This window comes from Anopheles bellator, chromosome 1 (genome assembly GCF_943735745.2).
Source record: "Anopheles bellator chromosome 1, idAnoBellAS_SP24_06.2, whole genome shotgun sequence".
In the NCBI taxonomy this organism is placed as follows: domain Eukaryota; kingdom Metazoa; phylum Arthropoda; class Insecta; order Diptera; family Culicidae; genus Anopheles; species Anopheles bellator.
The window spans coordinates 730,597-747,794 of NC_071285.1; the positions used below are offsets into that span (position 1 = coordinate 730,597).

The window sequence follows — 17,198 nt, forward strand, 5'->3', positions numbered from 1 at the left end:
ATAGTTTTAGTACTCCAGTTTTATTGCCCTCCGGCCGTTATCGTGCCAACAATTTTGTGTAAAACTTCGGTCGTCGTACAGTCTGGTAGTTCCCGGACGCACGCTTTTCCCGTTCCAGCCAACTGGCCCACCCTCGGGTCGATGGGAAGCGTGCCAAGGTGTGGCACTTTGGCCAGTTCGGCCAACAGTTTTCCGCCGCCGGACGAGAATATGTTCGTACACTCGGAACAGTGTGGACACACGAATCCGCTCATGTTCTCCACAATCCCGAGTATGTTGATTCCCGTCTTCTTGCAGAAGGTAACCTCCTTTCGGACGTCTTCGACGGCCATCTCTTGCGGTGTGGTCACGATAATCGCCCCGTCCGTGTTGACCCCCTTCAGACACTCCATCACGGTAATGTGCTCGTCCGAAGTGCCCGGCGGTGTGTCGATAATCAGGTAGTCCAGCTCGTCCCAGTTCACGTCGTCGAGAAACTGCTTGATCATGGCCGTCTTTTTCGGACCGCGCCAGATAACGGCATCGGAGCGGCTTTTGAGCAGAAATCCGATCGACATTACGGCGAGCTTTTTCTCCGCACTCGTGTATACCGGCACCCATCCCTCATCGCACTGGTGGACATCGTGATCTTCTAGGCCGAGCAGAAACGGGACGGACGGGCCACAAAGATCGATGTCCAGGAGACCAACCTGAGCGAACAAAGACCGAATTGAGCGATAACGATAAGAGCACACCGAGCTTCTTACCCAACCTTGTGATCGGCTTCTGCCAGTGTCAGCGCAAGTTGGGTGCTGACCGTAGACTTTCCCACGCCGCCTTTCCCGGACAGCACTAAAATAATGTGCTTCACTTTATCGAGCATTTTAAAACAAACGGAATAGTAAAATTTAATCTGGGGAGCTAAAACTTAAAAACAAAACAGAAAGCAATGACAGATCGACTTGTTTGACAGCCGCGGTTTATTGTTGCGTTACAACACACGTTATCCGCGTTACGCCGTGTGAAATATTTCATTTGAATACGAAGACTGCCGTTTGAAACTGTAATTGTAGGAATGTTACCGAAAAACACGAGACGCGTGCTCCATTAGTTTGTGACGATAGGGAAAACACATTTAAAGCGCATGGTTAACGTTCGCGGTAAAAATCTCATAAAATCTTTATTTACATTGTCTTCTACTACCTAGCACCTAATCAAATAACTGCTGAAGGGCTTCCTCGTTCAGGGCTATCAGCAGCATAATTATGGCTCCCAGTGTGAGCCCTGCGAGTTGAATAGAAATAAGTTTCAGCTTCTGTTCGCTGTTGGCCAGATCGTTTCGCATCTCCGGCACCAGATCCGACAGTGCGATGTACAGGAATGTGCCAGCCGTTCCCGCGTAGATCCAGCTAACGACCGACTCGTGCAGTCCAGTCAGCAGCAATCCCAGGGCCATTCCTGTAAGACGCACAAACGACAAATTAGTTTGCTGATGTCTGGCGGCCCCAAGCGCACTCTGTTCACTCACCGATAAAGCTCAGGACCGAAGATACTATGTTAAGGAAGATGGCCCTCCGGATGCTGACACCGGTTTGCAGGAGAAGCGCAAAGTCGCCCAACTCGTGTGGTAACTCGTGGCAGAGGATGGCGAACGAGGTCGCCAGTCCGGTGACGGGGTCGATTGCAAACGCAGCCCCTATCGCCAGCCCATCCGTGATGTTGTGAAGCCCGTCTCCCAGCACCACCATGAAGGCGACGGCCGTCATCGGCTTCCGGGGACTCTTTTTGGCCAGCATCGTGTTCGCTTCCTTCTCCTTCGTCACCTCGGAGTGCTCCAGCTCGATATCGTCCGCGTGATGATGGCCGCCAGGCGGTCCTGCCACAGCTGATCGGGGCTCGACCCTATTACTGTGCGAACTGTGGCTGTGCGAGTGGCCATGTGTGTCTCCGTCGCGAAACAGTGGCAGAATCATCTCCAGGCTGTACATGAAGAATGCGGTCCCGAAGGTGCACAAACACAGCCACATGGCTCTCGTTTCCGGCGACGAACCGTGCTCCGGCCCATGGTGATCACCGTGCTCGTGCTCGTGATGATCGTGTGGAAGCAGTGCGTGGGGCAGCAGGTGCATCAGTGCATCACCGCACAGCGTTCCTACGCCGAGCGCAATCAGGAATCTCAGTATTTCGTCGTAGGCGATGGACTTGGCTAATGGCACCATCGCCACTCCCACCAGGCCGCACAGGGAGATGACCAGAACGCAGGCCGAGGCGTAGATCCATGCTGGGGACAGTTAAAAAGCAATCAAACCCGGTGCTCCGTGCCCCCAAGATTCCCTCTATACGAGCGATCCGTAATAATACCTTGCGAGAACGGTTTCTTTTCCCGGTGAGGGTTGCCTTCCTTCTGGAGCTTCTGGGTCAAGCTGCAAGCTTTCTGATCAAGCTGCACCAGAAACGCAGGACAGAGATCCTTAAACTCGGACGGTGTGATTTCGATCCTCGCGTCGCCGGCCAGCGACTCGAGGTCGTGCTCGTCGCTGTCCTCCGCATGGTTATGGGCCAGGGATCGCTCCCGGCGATGGTTGTGCTGTTTCGCCAGCACCGGTTCCTCCATCACCAGATGGATGATGGACATCGGTGATAAGCAGTATGGCACATCTGTTTGAACGGAAAAGAGGGCATGTTTACGACCCAGTTACGACCCCGACGAACGTGCGGCATCCCGCGGGATAATGATAAAAACGGGCGTGATAGTTTCGCTCCTCGTGACGCGGAAGACGCGCCAACCCGGAACGTCTTAATACCGTCGTTTTATTCTGTTTGACTTCACGCTCATTTCAACACGCTTGTCACCCTCTGGCTGGTGGTTTGTTGTTTTCGAGAGCGTTTGAGCAATAGAGAGCACGGACGGGTAAACATTTTGCATACCAGATCTGTTTGCGTAACACTGACTTAGTAGTGTTTTCGTAGAAAACGCCCGTAACCTGTTTTCGGAGGGGCCCGAAGCTGGGTGTTCTGTTTGGACTGGGTCCACTAGGTGTCTGGGGTTGAAATGCCAAAGATGCTGTGGATGATCCATTTTATCGAGAGATGGCCTAGAGACCACTGAATTTAAATGACAACAACAGGAAGTCTGCAACGCAATATATTGACTCGGAGTGACTTCCGGATAGCCAGGCACAAAAAACAACCGACATTTTGATTGAAATTTCATTCGCATATTTAAAATCCATAATAGGTAATAGAATTCTTTCAATCCATGCGGCGCTCAAAAGTTCAAACTGTATGCTTCCAACTTGGAGTACATTTCATTGCCGCCTTTTACTGGGAAAACCCCACACACCGACGGCTGGTGATTAACTACCCGGCGGCCTGTGCCAGTGCATTTGCATCGCGTGAGACCATAAACGGCGCCGACAGCCGGCGAGACGAAAGCCCCGCCGGCCGGCCGGCCAGTAAACCCCCCGTTTGCAAACCGGTTCGTCCGGGGATTGCTCGGAGAAAGAAAAATGTCAAATCCGGACGGTCGGAGACAAATTCACCATTGATTTGTCGCAAGCAAACGCATGCCCGGGAGCTCGTCCAGGGACAACGGAATGTCCACTTTTCCATGCTACTCGTGAGCCGGCAATTAAACGCTGGCCGTGCGCTAAAATCAATGGCCATAAAAAAGTTGGCGCACGCGGAACATCATAAACCCCCCCAAACGCATCGGGCGACCGATAAGCGACCCAAACGTCTCGTGTTGCGCAGTGATCCGCGACGTGTTTGGTGTGGCCATCGCGTTGATTCTGCGGCACCGTTTTCAAACTCAGCCAGATGAAACGGTTCAATAAAGTGGACAAAGAGAAGAGCCCCTCGTACGTTCATTATGCTTTGCCGTGCATTCTAACGAATTTCCATTCATATTCTCGCGACTTGGCGGCGGCTTCGCGACAAACGACTTGAATGCTGATGAGAAGAGAAGCGGCCCTTCACCGGCTTCGTTTGATTTTGAGACCGCCCAGCCCCCCAAAATACTGTCCAGCCCCTGCGCCAAGGGTGGGGCGCCATGATGAATGAACTTAAAATTCCTCCCTCGAACGCCAGGAATGCGCCGTAAAGGAGTTTTGCACACGCCACGGGAACGGGTACGGGTACGGTTCTTATGGTGCCGCACAAGTCACTCGATCGGCCGCTGATCGACAGCAGGCCGATCGCACCCGGTTATGTCGTGGCATCAATCATTAGGAACCGGAGTTGAGAAGTTACTGCCTAAACAGTAGGGAAAAAATGATGCGCTTAATGCAAAAGAGAAAGCCTCACAGAAAAGAAAGCGCCAGCAGCATCGCAGCGCAAGGCGATCGGCCGAAAACCGATCGATTCGCGATCGGTTCAGTGAACTTCAGGCTGACCGCAGCCGGCCACAGTCTCCGTGAAGGCCAACCGCAGAGTGTGTGTCCTGTGGCCGTGTCTTCTTGAAGTTTTGTAGAAAATTATCGCTCCTTAAACTGTTTCGACGAACCGCTCATCAGCCTTGTCTCTCAGATCTCGAAGATCAGAGATATGGGCGGTTCAGTGGACGATATGGCGCACGTCCTACAGAGGTTTGTCGGCCCGTGCGCACACGCATTCTAGCGCAACGCTCCAGCTGTTGTCCGTAGACACTAATAAAGTAATGCCATCCTTCGAGCATAAAATCGGCTGACGGCATCAACGCACGTTTCACCCGGTTGAGTTCCGTTTGGTAAAAACAATGTAAAAATAGGTGTGTTAACCGAAAATAGTGGGCCAGGATCGGTCGGTGGAACTTTGCTAATTGTTTTCCCAAACACTGCGGAAGCAGATTGGATTGTTTGGTCTCCAAACGGAGGACGGTGGGGGCCAGTGGGGCTTTTCGCACGGCTCGCTCGCTAACTGCGCAGTCAGGGCTCATCTCCGCCCGCCGTAATGATCCCTGGTGTTCCTTATCTCGGATAAACACGGCGTTTCGGGAGATCGGACGTCGAAGCCGAGGGCGAGTGGCCGCAGGAAACCCTGACCCTCGGGCAATCTACCGCGGGGCCGTGTGGCACTTTTACGGCAGATTAGTCCGATGATGGACTTGGCGTTCGACGTGCCTGGCCGGTGTGTGGGCGATGATAAGCGCACCGTAAGTAGCGTCAATTGGCCAGCCGACGGCGCGGCATGTGACCTGAATGTGTGTCCGGGACGAGCGCCTCTCATTAAGGTGTTTGTCCACAGCGAGGTGACCCTGCAGACACTTACTTTTATTCCGCGGATGCCGGTGCCGAGGATCGTGGATTTCTTTGAAGATCATCTCTTGCCAGACGCGACCGTCGCCATCGCCATCCCGTGGCGCCTGGTGTTCATCTGACGGGGTGGATGTAGGTCCCGGCGTGGTGGTGCTGGTGGTCGTTGTAACGGTACTGGAGGGTCCAGCGGTTCCGCTGCTAGCAGCATTTGTGTGTTGATGTCCCGGATAATGATGGTGGCCACCGGTGGTGTCCGGGAACGTGCTGGCGAACGTTATCACCGGTGGCTCCGGCGTTGAGTCATCCTGATCGTGGCGATGGGACGGCGGTTGCTTGCTGCCACCGTAGACGTCGTAATCTCCGAAGTCGTACCCTTCCGGACGGTGCTCCTTGAGGCCGTGCGAACCGCTAAAGTCCAGCCCTCCGAGACCGAGACTGTGCATCAGATGCTCCAGGCCCTGCGAGGAGTTGGAGGCAAGTGTGATAACGATGGCCACAATGACCGGGTACCGATCGATCCACTATCGGAGAGCAAACATCTCATCCGATAGGATCCTTCTAGTGACGCTTCCAATACATCACCAAGAATCACGCCCAAACCCAATAATTAGAGACCAGTTTAAGCGCACCAAGGACAGCCTCGGGGGCCGCACTTCCTACCCACCTCGAAGGAGATCACTCCCTTGCTGCCGTACTTGTTGAACAGATATTTGAGAAACTTGTTTTCGCCGTCCGCCGTCGCCTGCGGCGGTTGGCTCTGAGCCGGCGACTCGGACGGCGTCGTGCTGGTGAATGGCGGCCTCTGGGCCGGGCCAACTTCGAGAGCCCCGCTGCTCGTCAGCCACAACATCACCGTCAGCCCCAGCAGTGCCCTGGCACCGGGAATCGTGAGGAATTTCTGCGCCATCGTACACTTCGACTTGCTGCCGACCTGTTGCCGTTCTCAGGCTCACGGTCACACTGGCACCCTTGGCAGTCTAGAAAGGATCCGTGCAAGAGATGTGGCCCTTTGCTTCACTCCACTGCGTTCGGCGTTACTTAACGCTCCCTTCAATCGGTCGGTCGAGGTTACGCCATTCGGACCGCCACTCTCACCAGTTCGCGGGACGATTGTTTCGTTTTCGTTTATTGCTACGCTGCCCTTCTAACGGCTGGGCCACAATGGCACCTGGAAATTGGAGCACCCGAACCAACACTACACAGAGACGCCCAAGTTCTGCTCGGAACGGAAGTGAATGGCACCACCAGTGAATGGTGGCCACCGGCTGGGTATCGATAAACAAATAAACGGCGAATCGAGCTTCGAGCGGCACGCACCCTAACGCGGAACAGAGCTTGGGTGGAACGAACACGACGGACGGATCACGGACCGCTACGACCGGGGCGACATCGTGATGGCTACTGACGGACGGATGCCTGCGGACGGCCCGGGTATACTGCGGGTGGCCGGAGATACACGGTTTTATCCGCGGCGACGGTGCTCACGCTCGCGGCTCACGGCAGACGGTAGTGCTCCGTTCAAATAAAGTTGTCCCCGTGTCCGCGGCGATCACGATCTTCCGCGATCGCGCCCTCTCACGAGTGCTGCCAGAGCTTCGGCGATGGCGCTGGCCGTATTCGGGGAGAAGCTTTCGTTACCATTAGCAACGCCGGAGAGTCGGAGAGATCTCTGAGAGACCCGCGCAGCTTCGCGGCCTTCGCTCGCGCCATTGCGAATATCCGCGGTGGGGGCAATCCATCTTCATCACTGCTGCCCGTGGACAGATCATCCAAGGGCCGGGTTGCCAGCGCGCTCATATTTTACCTGTTTCGGAGTAACTCCAGGACTAGTTCCGTTTGAGCAGCGTCGCTCCATTTTCGTCGTGACACATCGTAGGGTTTCGCTTTCACCGTGGCCACATCTGCTGATGCAATCGAAGGTGTGAAACGGACATTGAACGGACCGGAGTCCCACGAAGCGGTCCGGCAACACTGCTGCGTGTGTTAGATAGTTGACCAAACAAATGCGAGCGCCCGGAACACTCATCACCATCACCGAATCCCCGCTCACTAACTTACGCTCGAGGTAAACTGCAGCCCGGACCGCGGCTGTTGACCGGGGCCCCTGGGGGGAAGCTCATCTCAAACACTCTCCCGTGCCAGACACGCCGCTGGCTCGGGGTGAAGGTTTGTGTAACTGTCACTTTGAATTATCGCGCGTGCGCTTGTGCGGCTCATGCGTCACGCTTCTTCCGGTGCCGGCGACTTTGGTCAGTTCAACGAGATTTTCGGCAGGCAGGCTTTAGACTTGAATGGTTTGACCCTGAAATTTCGCAGGTTCGTTGAATGTAGTCCACGGCAGCGGGTTCGATTTGAGGGCCACAAGTTCCGATGGGGTTTGGCAATGGCAATGAGTCTGAAAATTGCGGTCGAAGGTCATACGCACGGTTAGTGGCAATTTATTGGGCCCGGAGCGAGAGAGTGTGTCCTTGCCGCGGGGCGTGTGCAAATCCTTTCACTCCAAGTTCGCCTGTCGCCGAGCATCATTTTATTAACGCAAATTGATACAATTTCATAAATTTGCCATCGGGCCGGATCGAGCGAAATCACGCGGAGACGTTCAAACCGTTAATCCGCGCCACGGCGCAGAACGTGGCACGGCACCAGGGGAGTAAATTAGTATGGGGCCTGAGTTTTCGCTGCCCCATGCCAAACCCATCCGTGGGTTTCTCCACGCCACCGCGTGCCGCGTTCTGTATGGAACATTCCGGCAACGGGCAGAAAAGCCATGTGCGGAGATGGACGCTCCGGTGAGCCGCTACAAAGTACGCTGGGACGTCACACCCGGCGGCCACATGGTTGTTGATAAAAATCACAAACGCGGGCAGGCGTGAACGCGCCCGCACCGTCAATCTACCGTCCCCCGGATGAGTTCAATTAGTATTCGTGCGATGCGCAAGGGTTCTGTGGCGCGTCGCTGGAGCATCTATGCAAATCTGTGAGTTGAACTGTTTGCTGGTCGCCTGGACGCGGGCCTGCGATTTATTAATGGCCTAAGTTAATTAATGGACAACGCAGAAGGGTTCAGCCGCGAGGGATTGATCGTGGATGTGATACCCAATCGATGAGCTGTTTAGCTGGGGGCTTTGGTAGAAATCACTGGAACCGGGATGTGAAGTTGATGGCTCGTAACTTTGACTGGAGTGGTAAGCTTAACCCTCTGAGATAATTCAGGTGCTCGATGAGACACTAAACATAATATACACTGCTGGACAATAAAGTAGGTGTACAGCGGGTACAATTTGAACTGTACTCAAGCCACTACTGAAACAATGATCACCAAACTGATACTGTACTTAGATACATTAGTTTAGGTCATTTTGTTTTGCTATGTTGGTGATATTTATGTTAAAAGTGATAGGTGTGTTACCGCTAATTTGGACAGCAGCCTGCTATGGCCTGGTCAATGGAAATTCGTTGTATACGCTGTAATTTCAACCGACTTCTTGAATTGGTATATAAAAATCGTTGTTTCCAGGTAGAACATCCAAGCAGCCATTGCAATCCTGAGCAAAGAAAGATTCTGAAGAACATGCGCAACGAAGGCGAAACGTACGAAAATTGAATAAAAGAATTACAGATGGGGTAACAGTTTTCTGCTCAATACCGTTCTTAGGAAGGTACTGAAGGTTACGAAGAATTGGCATAATATTTTATGGAGCGACGAACCCAAAATATATTTGTTTCGAGCAGACTCTCAGTGAAACGGTTGACGATCTGATGGCCAAAAATTCCATCCCAGGTTTACAAAAAAAAAATAATTAAGACATGTAGGTGGAAGGATCATGATTTGGGGATATTTTTCATGATCTGATCTGTATTTCAACAGCACAACGATCCCAAGCATACGTCGCAGGCTATGAAATCGCGGTTTGATGGCAATAATTTGTCAGTTTTGCCTAGTCAGCCTCCTGACTTAAACCCCATTGAAAACTTGTGGAATACCTTAAAGCAAAAGTTAGCTGGACAATATTTTTCAAACAAAGATGAATTAGGGCAAAAAGTGCAGCAGGAATGGTATTCCATTCTTCCATTTGCAAAAACTTGTCAGGATTTGATCGGTTCGCTGCCAAGGAAAATGCATGAACTGCTTCAAAACAACGGTGGATACAAGGGATACTGACTAATTTTGAAATATAATATTGACTTTTGATACTAGCAAAAGTACAAACCGCGTAAATTCATTAAAATTTGCCCTATACGCAGATTTACCTATTTTTTGGCTAGGTACTTTTAGCTGCTTTCTATTGTAATAATTGAATTCCTACAATTTTCATTTCTTTTTCTTTCTTTATCTATCTTTCTCTTATTTTTAGTACTACTATCTTATGCTATCATTGTAGTACCTGGGAATGCAATAGGTTTTGAAAAATGGTCAAATAATGCACCTTCAATACTTTCACCTATTTTATTGGCAAGCAGTGTATATCAGTCAGATCGAAGCATCTGGCTACGTTCACTTCGGGACTTCGAGTTCGAAAGGATCATTCATACGACAAACTGGCAGCTCTGCGTTATCAGAACAACCTTATCTAGTTAAGTGACCGATTCAGTCTTTAAAAGACTACCCTTTGTTTACACCTCCTGTAAGTGTTATCCCATTCCGCCATGACCAGGATCGAAAGGGTTTTAAATAGGAGTGTTCCGTCAAGCTGTGCACAGTGCAACAATATGGACTCCGGTGCGGTACAAAAAAGCTCTTCAACAACGAAAGTAGTCAAGTACGAACACACGTGGATCATCGAGCCCAACGAATTCCAGTGCCCAGATTGCGTAGTAGTGACCGACAATGTGCGTTGGCTAGTCAACTGCTGTAAACATCTGCAAGAATACTATGATTTTATACCGGGGCCACTCATCCAACCCTTTGATCCCTGTGAACATTGCGAAGGTCCGTACATAAAGCTTCTGTCTGGTGCTTGCCACTCAGCTAGAATCAACATTCGCGAGGAAGATCAGAATAGCGGTGTTTACCTGCCGCTGGAATTATATCAAATAAGTTTGGATAAAAAAATCCCATTGCAGCGAAGGAAGTATGCAACGAAGTTTCGAGTGCAAAAAAGGCGTAAAATTGTAGTTGAAATAGAAATGTGCGTAAATAAAAATGATTGAGTGCAGAATGGGGCCGTGGTGACTGATCAACGTTAATTACGTGTGCGATTATTAGAACTCAAATAAATGTTTCACAGTTCACAGTGCAACCGATCTTTCTTTCCTCTGTCTGCTAAACGGAGGGGTGGCTATCGTTCCAACAGAGGAGATTTATTAGCAGTAACTTATTGGTTGGCTTACGGTCTAGAAAATATTCTCTAAAATCCCTTCGCAAAAGAGGGTCGATAACAGTCTTCGTTGTTCTGTTGTGTTGCGTTGCGTGCACTGCGTTTGGCCAATTCGGGGGAATGGTTGGTTGACGCACCGCGGTGCTTCGCCTCCTCTCTTTACCATTCGCATCCCACATTGGCCCCCGGGTTTCGCTGGGCGCGTTACGCTTACGTGCACTGCGTATACTGCTACGTATATGATTTCAAACCGTACTTATGCTAAATTGAGAGCTTGGCGCGCGGGAAGATAGCTTTCGTTGGCAGACATTACTGGAGCGGTCCCGTTATTCTCGACAGTTGGAATGATAGGGTACGCCAGAGCCTATTTACATTGCTTGTGATATGTGAGCAAACTAGAGATTGTTGAACGGTGAGAGCGGCTGCCGACGGCCACTAGTCAACCTTGTCGCTGTTGGGCATGCACAGGAACAGCTTTGCACAGAACGTATTGAACGCCTGGGACTTTTGCGTCAACCAACTCCACGGTTTAGCGATCGTGATGTAGTACACCGGAATGCCCAGCAGTATGATCAGCGTGCCGATGCCAACCTCCATCGGTGACTCGAACACCGAGAATATGACCAAAAACCCGGCCGTCAGCAGGAACACTACGGGCACCACGAGGGACACCTGTGGGATGGGGGGAAGGCACATGTAGCTATGAGACCTTTTTGGGGGATCGGTCCTCCGGCGAACGAACCTTGATCGGGCGGTAAGTATCTGGTGCTTTCTGTCGTAACCGAAGCAGTCCGGCCACCGAAATGAAGATGAATAGAATCTCCACGTAGCTCACGTAGTTGATGATCGCGAAAACGTCCCGGATGAAGAGCAGCAACAGGGTAAGGGCACACTACACAGCGGGACAGCGGATTCGATTAGCTGGCCACGCGTTGGTCAGTGAGCCGCGGGACTTATAATTACCAAAAACAGCAGCGATGGTATCGGGGTAAGGCAGTTGATGTTGATCAGTGACAGTGCCGCCGGAAGGTGTCCGTTTCGTGCACCGACAAAGAACAGCCGCGAAGAGGCAAAGATGGCACCGTTCAGGGAGCCGAAGGTGGAACACGCCACAAACAGAGGCATCGTCCAGGCCATGAAGCTTAGCATTTTCTCCGCAAACGTCACCTGCACGGAGGATTACAGATTGATTAGGGATTGTGTGGTTTCGCTTGACCATTTGATAACGCACAGCCACGGCTTGTGAGGAGAGCATCTCGTCCGGAGGCAGCACCGCAAAGTAAGCAACGTTCGTTATCACGTAGATGATCGTCACGACGGGCATACTGATGCAGATCGCTCTTGGTAAATTGCTGCAAAGAACGGGATCGGGATTAGCATCGGGTACACCGCCTTTGGGCCATTGCAGCCGCACCGGTAGGGATCTTTCAGCTCTTCCGTCACAAAGTTGAGATAGTTCCAGCCCGAGTACGAAAACAGTCCGTTGTAGAACGCCACCGCTATGAAGCCGGGCTGTACCTTCGAGTTGGCGAACGGGGATTCGAGCAATTCCGTGTTGCCGCTGAACAGATGCCACGCTCCGGCCCCCGTAATGACGAGCAGGGCCAGCACCTTCATCCCGGTGAACGTTTCCGTTACCCGGGTGACCCATTTCACGTTGCGACAGTTAATGGCCGTCAGCAGACCTGGGGGCGAAAGAGGCGAAATTCGTTACATTCTGATTCGTCGCGACCGCAAAATTGGCACTTACAGGTTATGACGGCCGCCAGCAACCGGACGGACTCGTACGGGGGCTCACAGGTGGGCCAGAGTGGCTGCAGAAGGTACTGTGCGAACGTGATCGCCGTAATTGCGTTGCCGGCCGGTACAAGGATCAGCAGGGCGACCCACAGGTACAGGAAGGCCGGCAGTGGCCCGAACGCTTCGCCGATGTACGCGTAATCACCGCCGGACTTGGGTATCATCGTTCCTGGGGCAGAACAGAACCGAAAGAAAATAATGTATTATTTTTTGTTCGGTTTAAAACCACACCACGGGACACTTTGGGGCCAGGATGCGCACCGTGCGCGCGGGAACCGGTTTTTGGCGTTTCGACCGAAAAAAGTTCAGTGTGAAACATGCAACCCGTGCCCGGGGAGAATGACATGATTAATTGGGATCATATTTTGCAGTTTTTTGAGAGAATATTTATTGAATGCAAAATCGAAACGGGTTGGTAAGAACCACATTCTGTTGGCTTAGGGGGACTGCAACAGCTTAACGCGATGTTTGCAGAAGGTAACCGATTGTAATTCTTTTGCAAAAATCTTTGTATAGATCTATCGCCTATCTAGAGGGTAGATTGTCAGCCTAAAACATAGGCGCACCTATTAATGTGTCGGAGGAACTTGTTGCTAGGATGCCATCGATCGCCCGCTTCTTATCAACTTTTGGGGGCGCTTGCATGTGAAACTCGAAATATGTTTCGTACGATCGCTGCGAGTATTCTAGAGAGCATCGCCTCAGTCCTTATCAAAGTTCCGACAGACATTGGAGCAAACAAAACGCGTCGAAGAGAGGCAAAACTAGCAAAAAACCAATGTCTCTAGTCGTATCGCGTTCTGTGACACAACATACGTTTGGGCAACAAAAAATTACATTGTTCCGGCTTCTCTTATCAGCATGCCTTCTCTCTCTCTCTCTCGCTCTCTCTCGCTTTGGCTAGCTGCTCACTCCACGGCTCGAAACCACTCAACCAAATACACGCAGGAACCGATCCAGCGTGTCCCGATAGCGATCTGGTAAACACCGACCGTCGGCTTCGAGTGGTCGTGCGTTCGGGTCGAGAATCTTTTGTACTCTTTTCTGTACCATTATAAACCGGACGCCAGGGCATGATAACAGCTGTGCGGGGAAGATCGCAAAAACCAGTCCAAAAAGGCCTATACTTACCGAGCTCGGCGTAACAAAGAGCACCGACCATACTGAGCACACCGGACAGTATCCACACGATGATCGCCTGCCCGATCGATCCGGAGTACAGCAGGACCCCTTTCGGCGACACGAAAATGCCGGCACCCACTATCACACCAACAATGATCGCCACGCCGTCCATCAGTCCTAGCTCCTTTTTCATCTTAATACCACCACTGCCAGAGGCACCGGCGGCATCCGCCGTGCCGTCGGTGGCTGGTTTGGCCTCTTCGCTTTCACGCCCGAAGCCCTGTTGGGCTGGCCGGTTGTCCATGTCGCCTACTTTAGCCATCGTTCCTTCGATACACCGCACCAGCACCGCACAGTAGAAGATCACCCGACAGCGGGGGGCGTTAGACACGGAACAGATTGAGGAACTTTAAGGCACCGCACACACTAAAGGCAGCATGAAGGCACAGGGTTGGGAGCACCGCCCGGATCGAGCACTAAGGTTAAGGTCACCGTCGGGATCACCGTCAGCAGCACAGCGCCATCGAGCAGTCGCTACCGGCGTCGTCGTCGATCGTCGCCCGGCAAAGGACCATAGCGTGTGCCGTCGGGATCGTGTGCGTTACTGGCGAACGGCCAATAACCGGGTTGGCGGCGCCACGCCTGCAAGCTGACGCAATCGTCCCTGGTGATGCTGTTCGGGCCGCAATCTGCAAAACCGTGAAAGGGAAAAGATCCATTAGAGGTGAAATTGGACCGCACATTGAGCGCAGAGTAAGCAGGGCGGCCGCAGCAGCAACTGGAGCGTGAGTTCGCGGAGGCGCCGAGCGACGTACCGGCCGTTCCGGGATGCTACAAACGACTAACGGGCAATCCCGCCAACAGCCGCGATCACCAAGCGGAATCGGCTCGATCGTAACGCTCGTAACGCACCGAGCAGTGCGCGGGATCTTCGACACGCGAAGATCGTTTTCCGGCCCAAAAGGCCCCAAACACACCGACGAAACAGACGATCCTCCTCGCTTTCTTTATGCTCGCCCCGTTTGGCAACGGTTCCTCGCGGCCGGACGGACGAACCAACTACGGAACCGCGGGCCCGACGAGAGCTGATTTAATTCGGCCTACCGCACGATCGCTCGTTCCCCCGTCGTTCTTTTCGCGTACACAAATAGCCACCATCGGGTTGTCTATAAATGTGTGTCCAACGGGTAAATTGGGGTTTGTTTTTGTTTATTGCCGACGCACGGCTGCGGATCGCTTCCGGCGGAATGTCGGCAACTACGGGTGAAGTGGAACAGTAGTTCCAAACGTGAGCCGGAAGCCGGTTCCTGGTTGGAAACCGTGACCCAGTTCGCTGAGAGTCTGTTTACAATTCTGCACCAAACGCAAAAGTAACTGGATACGCTTCCGATTCTATTGCTGATCTCTAACGTCTCCACGTTCATTTTGTGGCCAACCAAGCACCAAGCGTACTGTTTATTTCGGCATTCTAATTAGCTGCCGAAAGTTATGAACCATCAACCCCTTCTGGCTGGCCAATCCGGCCGCAGCACGCTGGAGCTGTTGCTCCTGTCCAACTACCGGCCAAGTGTGTTTACCAAGAAACCATCCAAACCGTACCAAACAAACGCCATCCATTAAGCGCGATAATTCAATCAAAATCACATCCACTTTGCCGAGGGCCGCACAATAAATCATCCCGTACCGCGTGTGACTCCACGGCCGCAGTCCCGATACGCTACTCGCTGCGCTAATCCGACGGCTTTACACGGCTGGCTGGTGGGGCCGGTAAGTGGAAGTGCGAGCCGCGCTTTGGCGTTATGGTCGATTTCGCCAAAACATAAAATCCAAAACGGAACACACGCTGGGTTTTGGCGGGGTGCGCAATTTCTTCCATCGTGTTCCGGAATTCGCTGTCGGGTTTTGGGTGGGTTGAATGGAAGATGACGGAGTGGAAGACAACTGCTTCACAAAGCCGTTTGCCGTTTGAATGGCCCACGCTAACGACATGCACACGCGAGGGGGTCGAAAGTGTCCCAGCACAGGAGCAGTGCTCCATACGAGTTGCCCTCCTTTAAGGAACATAGACAAGCGCGGGCGCGGGCCCGGATTTCAGGCCCCACTTTAGTGGAGCAAATGAGATTTGATTAGCCGCTGGACTTGGCCGCTCGAGAGGTGGCGCGAAAGCCGCCGATTGAATTTAAGGCACGAGTCGTCTGCGGAGCAATTCGAGACGCCAACACGACACTCGCCAGAACTACGCCAGAAGCGCGACACAGCGACACGTGTTGTACAAAAAAACGGGCAGAACGTAAAAAGGATTGAGCAACGTCTGGAAACAGACACCACGGCTGAGAACTGTGTCAACAATGTCGGAGCAGCGGGTCGCGGACTGGAGCATAAAACATAAATGAAGGTCCGAAAGTGAATTAATGCCATCATTGCCATTTCGGCTATTTAGTTCTCCCGGAAACCGTGCAAAGAACTTATTTAAAGCACTATCAACGGGTCTTGGTTAAAACATTTTCGAATGCTTTTTAAAGCGTATAACAATTATAGCTCACATTACACAATCTTCCGCCGGATCTCGTGTGGTAAAAAAAGTGATGCAATAATAATATTTACACTCCACTCCATTCGGTTTCGGTTCGAAAGCCAAACGAGATTACCATGCCGAAGGCAACTGGAACCCGATTGATTCAACAACAGCCTTGCGCAATTCCACAGTAACTTCCAGTAAACATTGCCGTTCCCCTTTCCGGCCGTTCCGGCCTTGTTTAAAGTTCGAAATGACTCATCGCACCGGGGTCCCAGTCTAACCCTTCGGTTCTACGCCCGACTGCAACGCACTGCAACTGCAATGCAGTAAAACGAGTGTGTTTTGCGCTTTCTCTATCGATCCCGTGCAACGTCCACGTGGACAGCTCGGCGGGAGAATTTTTTTTGTTCCTTTCGTTCCGTTCTCGTTCTGTTCAACCCGTTCCGCGAGACCCGTGCCCGTTCCCGTTCTGTTCCGCGAGGTGGCCGTGAGACGCGAGCGAATTTTTTACCTTCGACCCCTTTTGGCCGAACTGAACTGAACACGTTGTCGGCTCACCATCAAACACAAACGCAACGCAAACGGAACACGAACGGAACACACGAAACAACCAACCGGATTTCACGTGCTAAACTCCAAAAGGGAGTTTGCCGATCTTCAACCGGAACCGGAAAACGCAAAATTCGACGGAAATTATCTCACAAAAACGCGTCCGAACCCGGCAAAGTTTTTCCTTTTTTCTGGGCATTTTTTTCTGGCTGATTCTCTGAATCCAACTGCTTTTTGAACGTAACTTTGAACCTGATTACGAACCTGACCAAGTTTCAAGTTTGCACCAACACCAAGCTGGCGACACGTCGAGACCAATTAAATTAAGTTGGTCAATAAGTCCTGCGGTTCGATACCGGAGAGAACATTTTGGAACTTACAGTGCAGCGAATGGCCATTGAAGTATTACGACAGGACCTTTCACCTCGCAGCGGATGATCGCGATCTTATCCTCCACCACGCTTTTCCCTTCCTTCGCGTTTGAGGTCCTGAAAGAAATATCCAGAAAGAATGTCGTCTTTTTTGCGCCAAATTGTTGTTTGCCTAACAATGTGTTTACAAAACGTGAAGAGCCTGTAAATTCAATCTCTTCCGGTGCGTTTTTCGATCTGCTTTTTTGCCGTCCATCATCGATAAATTCAGCGACAGCATGATTATCCAAATCATGCTGTCGCTGAA

General features: G+C 51.9%; 3 protein-coding genes across 4 annotated transcripts; all 3 read right to left on the reverse strand.

Moving 5' to 3' along the window:
* Nucleotides 1-15: 15 nt before the first annotated feature.
* LOC131216510 (cytosolic Fe-S cluster assembly factor NUBP2 homolog) lies at nt 16-903 on the reverse strand. Its single transcript, XM_058211019.1, has 2 exons — nt 752-903; nt 16-689 (listed from the first exon to the last, which is right to left on the reverse strand). Exons 1-2 carry the CDS (start codon nt 860-862, stop codon nt 21-23), a joined length of 780 nt encoding a protein of 259 aa, XP_058067002.1. The 5' UTR covers nt 863-903; the 3' UTR covers nt 16-20.
* A 242-nt stretch (nt 904-1,145) lies between these two features.
* LOC131214828 (zinc transporter ZIP6) lies at nt 1,146-6,412 on the reverse strand. The gene is made up of 5 exons (XM_058209162.1): nt 5,878-6,412; nt 5,227-5,671; nt 2,341-2,637; nt 1,508-2,260; nt 1,146-1,437 (listed from the first exon to the last, which is right to left on the reverse strand). The coding sequence occupies exons 1-5, from the start codon at nt 6,118-6,120 to the stop codon at nt 1,190-1,192; spliced, it is 1,986 nt and encodes a 661-aa protein (XP_058065145.1). The 5' UTR covers nt 6,121-6,412; the 3' UTR covers nt 1,146-1,189.
* Nucleotides 6,413-10,480: 4,068 nt separating this feature from the next.
* Nucleotides 10,481-16,676, reverse strand: LOC131205717 (Y+L amino acid transporter 2). Of its 2 annotated transcripts, none has more exons than XM_058197952.1 (8): nt 16,483-16,676; nt 13,463-14,142; nt 12,282-12,500; nt 11,946-12,216; nt 11,763-11,883; nt 11,495-11,698; nt 11,274-11,423; nt 10,481-11,203 (listed from the first exon to the last, which is right to left on the reverse strand). In XM_058197952.1, the coding sequence occupies exons 2-8, from the start codon at nt 13,773-13,775 to the stop codon at nt 10,967-10,969; spliced, it is 1,515 nt and encodes a 504-aa protein (XP_058053935.1). In that variant the 5' UTR covers nt 13,776-14,142; nt 16,483-16,676; the 3' UTR covers nt 10,481-10,966. The 2 variants fall into 2 exon arrangements, with proteins under 2 accessions (XP_058053935.1, XP_058053926.1); XM_058197943.1 differs by lacking the exon at nt 16,483-16,676 and adding an exon at nt 14,269-14,387.
* Nucleotides 16,677-17,198: the final 522 nt, after the last annotated feature.

Bases quoted from the DNA above. Each gene is read 5' to 3' on its own strand.
- LOC131216510 (XM_058211019.1), bottom strand. From the start codon at position 862: ATGCTCGATAAAGTGAAGCACATTATTTTAGTGCTGTCCGGGAAAGGC. The intron at 690-751 runs GTTGGGTAAGAA...TTGTTCGCTCAG, and splicing joins TGGCAGAAGCCGATCACAAG to GTTGGTCTCCTGGACATCGA.
- LOC131214828 (XM_058209162.1), bottom strand. From the start codon at position 6,120: ATGGCGCAGAAATTCCTCACGATTCCCGGTGCCAGGGCACTGCTGGGG. The intron at 2,261-2,340 runs GTATTATTACGG...AACTGTCCCCAG, and splicing joins AAAGAAACCGTTCTCGCAAG to CATGGATCTACGCCTCGGCC. The intron at 1,438-1,507 runs GTGAGTGAACAG...TGCGTCTTACAG, and splicing joins TTCGGTCCTGAGCTTTATCG to GAATGGCCCTGGGATTGCTG.
- LOC131205717 (XM_058197952.1), bottom strand. From the start codon at position 13,775: ATGGCTAAAGTAGGCGACATGGACAACCGGCCAGCCCAACAGGGCTTC. The intron at 11,884-11,945 runs GTGCGGCTGCAA...CGTTCTTTGCAG, and splicing joins GAGCTGAAAGATCCCTACCG to CAATTTACCAAGAGCGATCT. The intron at 11,699-11,762 runs GTGCGTTATCAA...TCCTCCGTGCAG, and splicing joins TCTCCTCACAAGCCGTGGCT to GTGACGTTTGCGGAGAAAAT.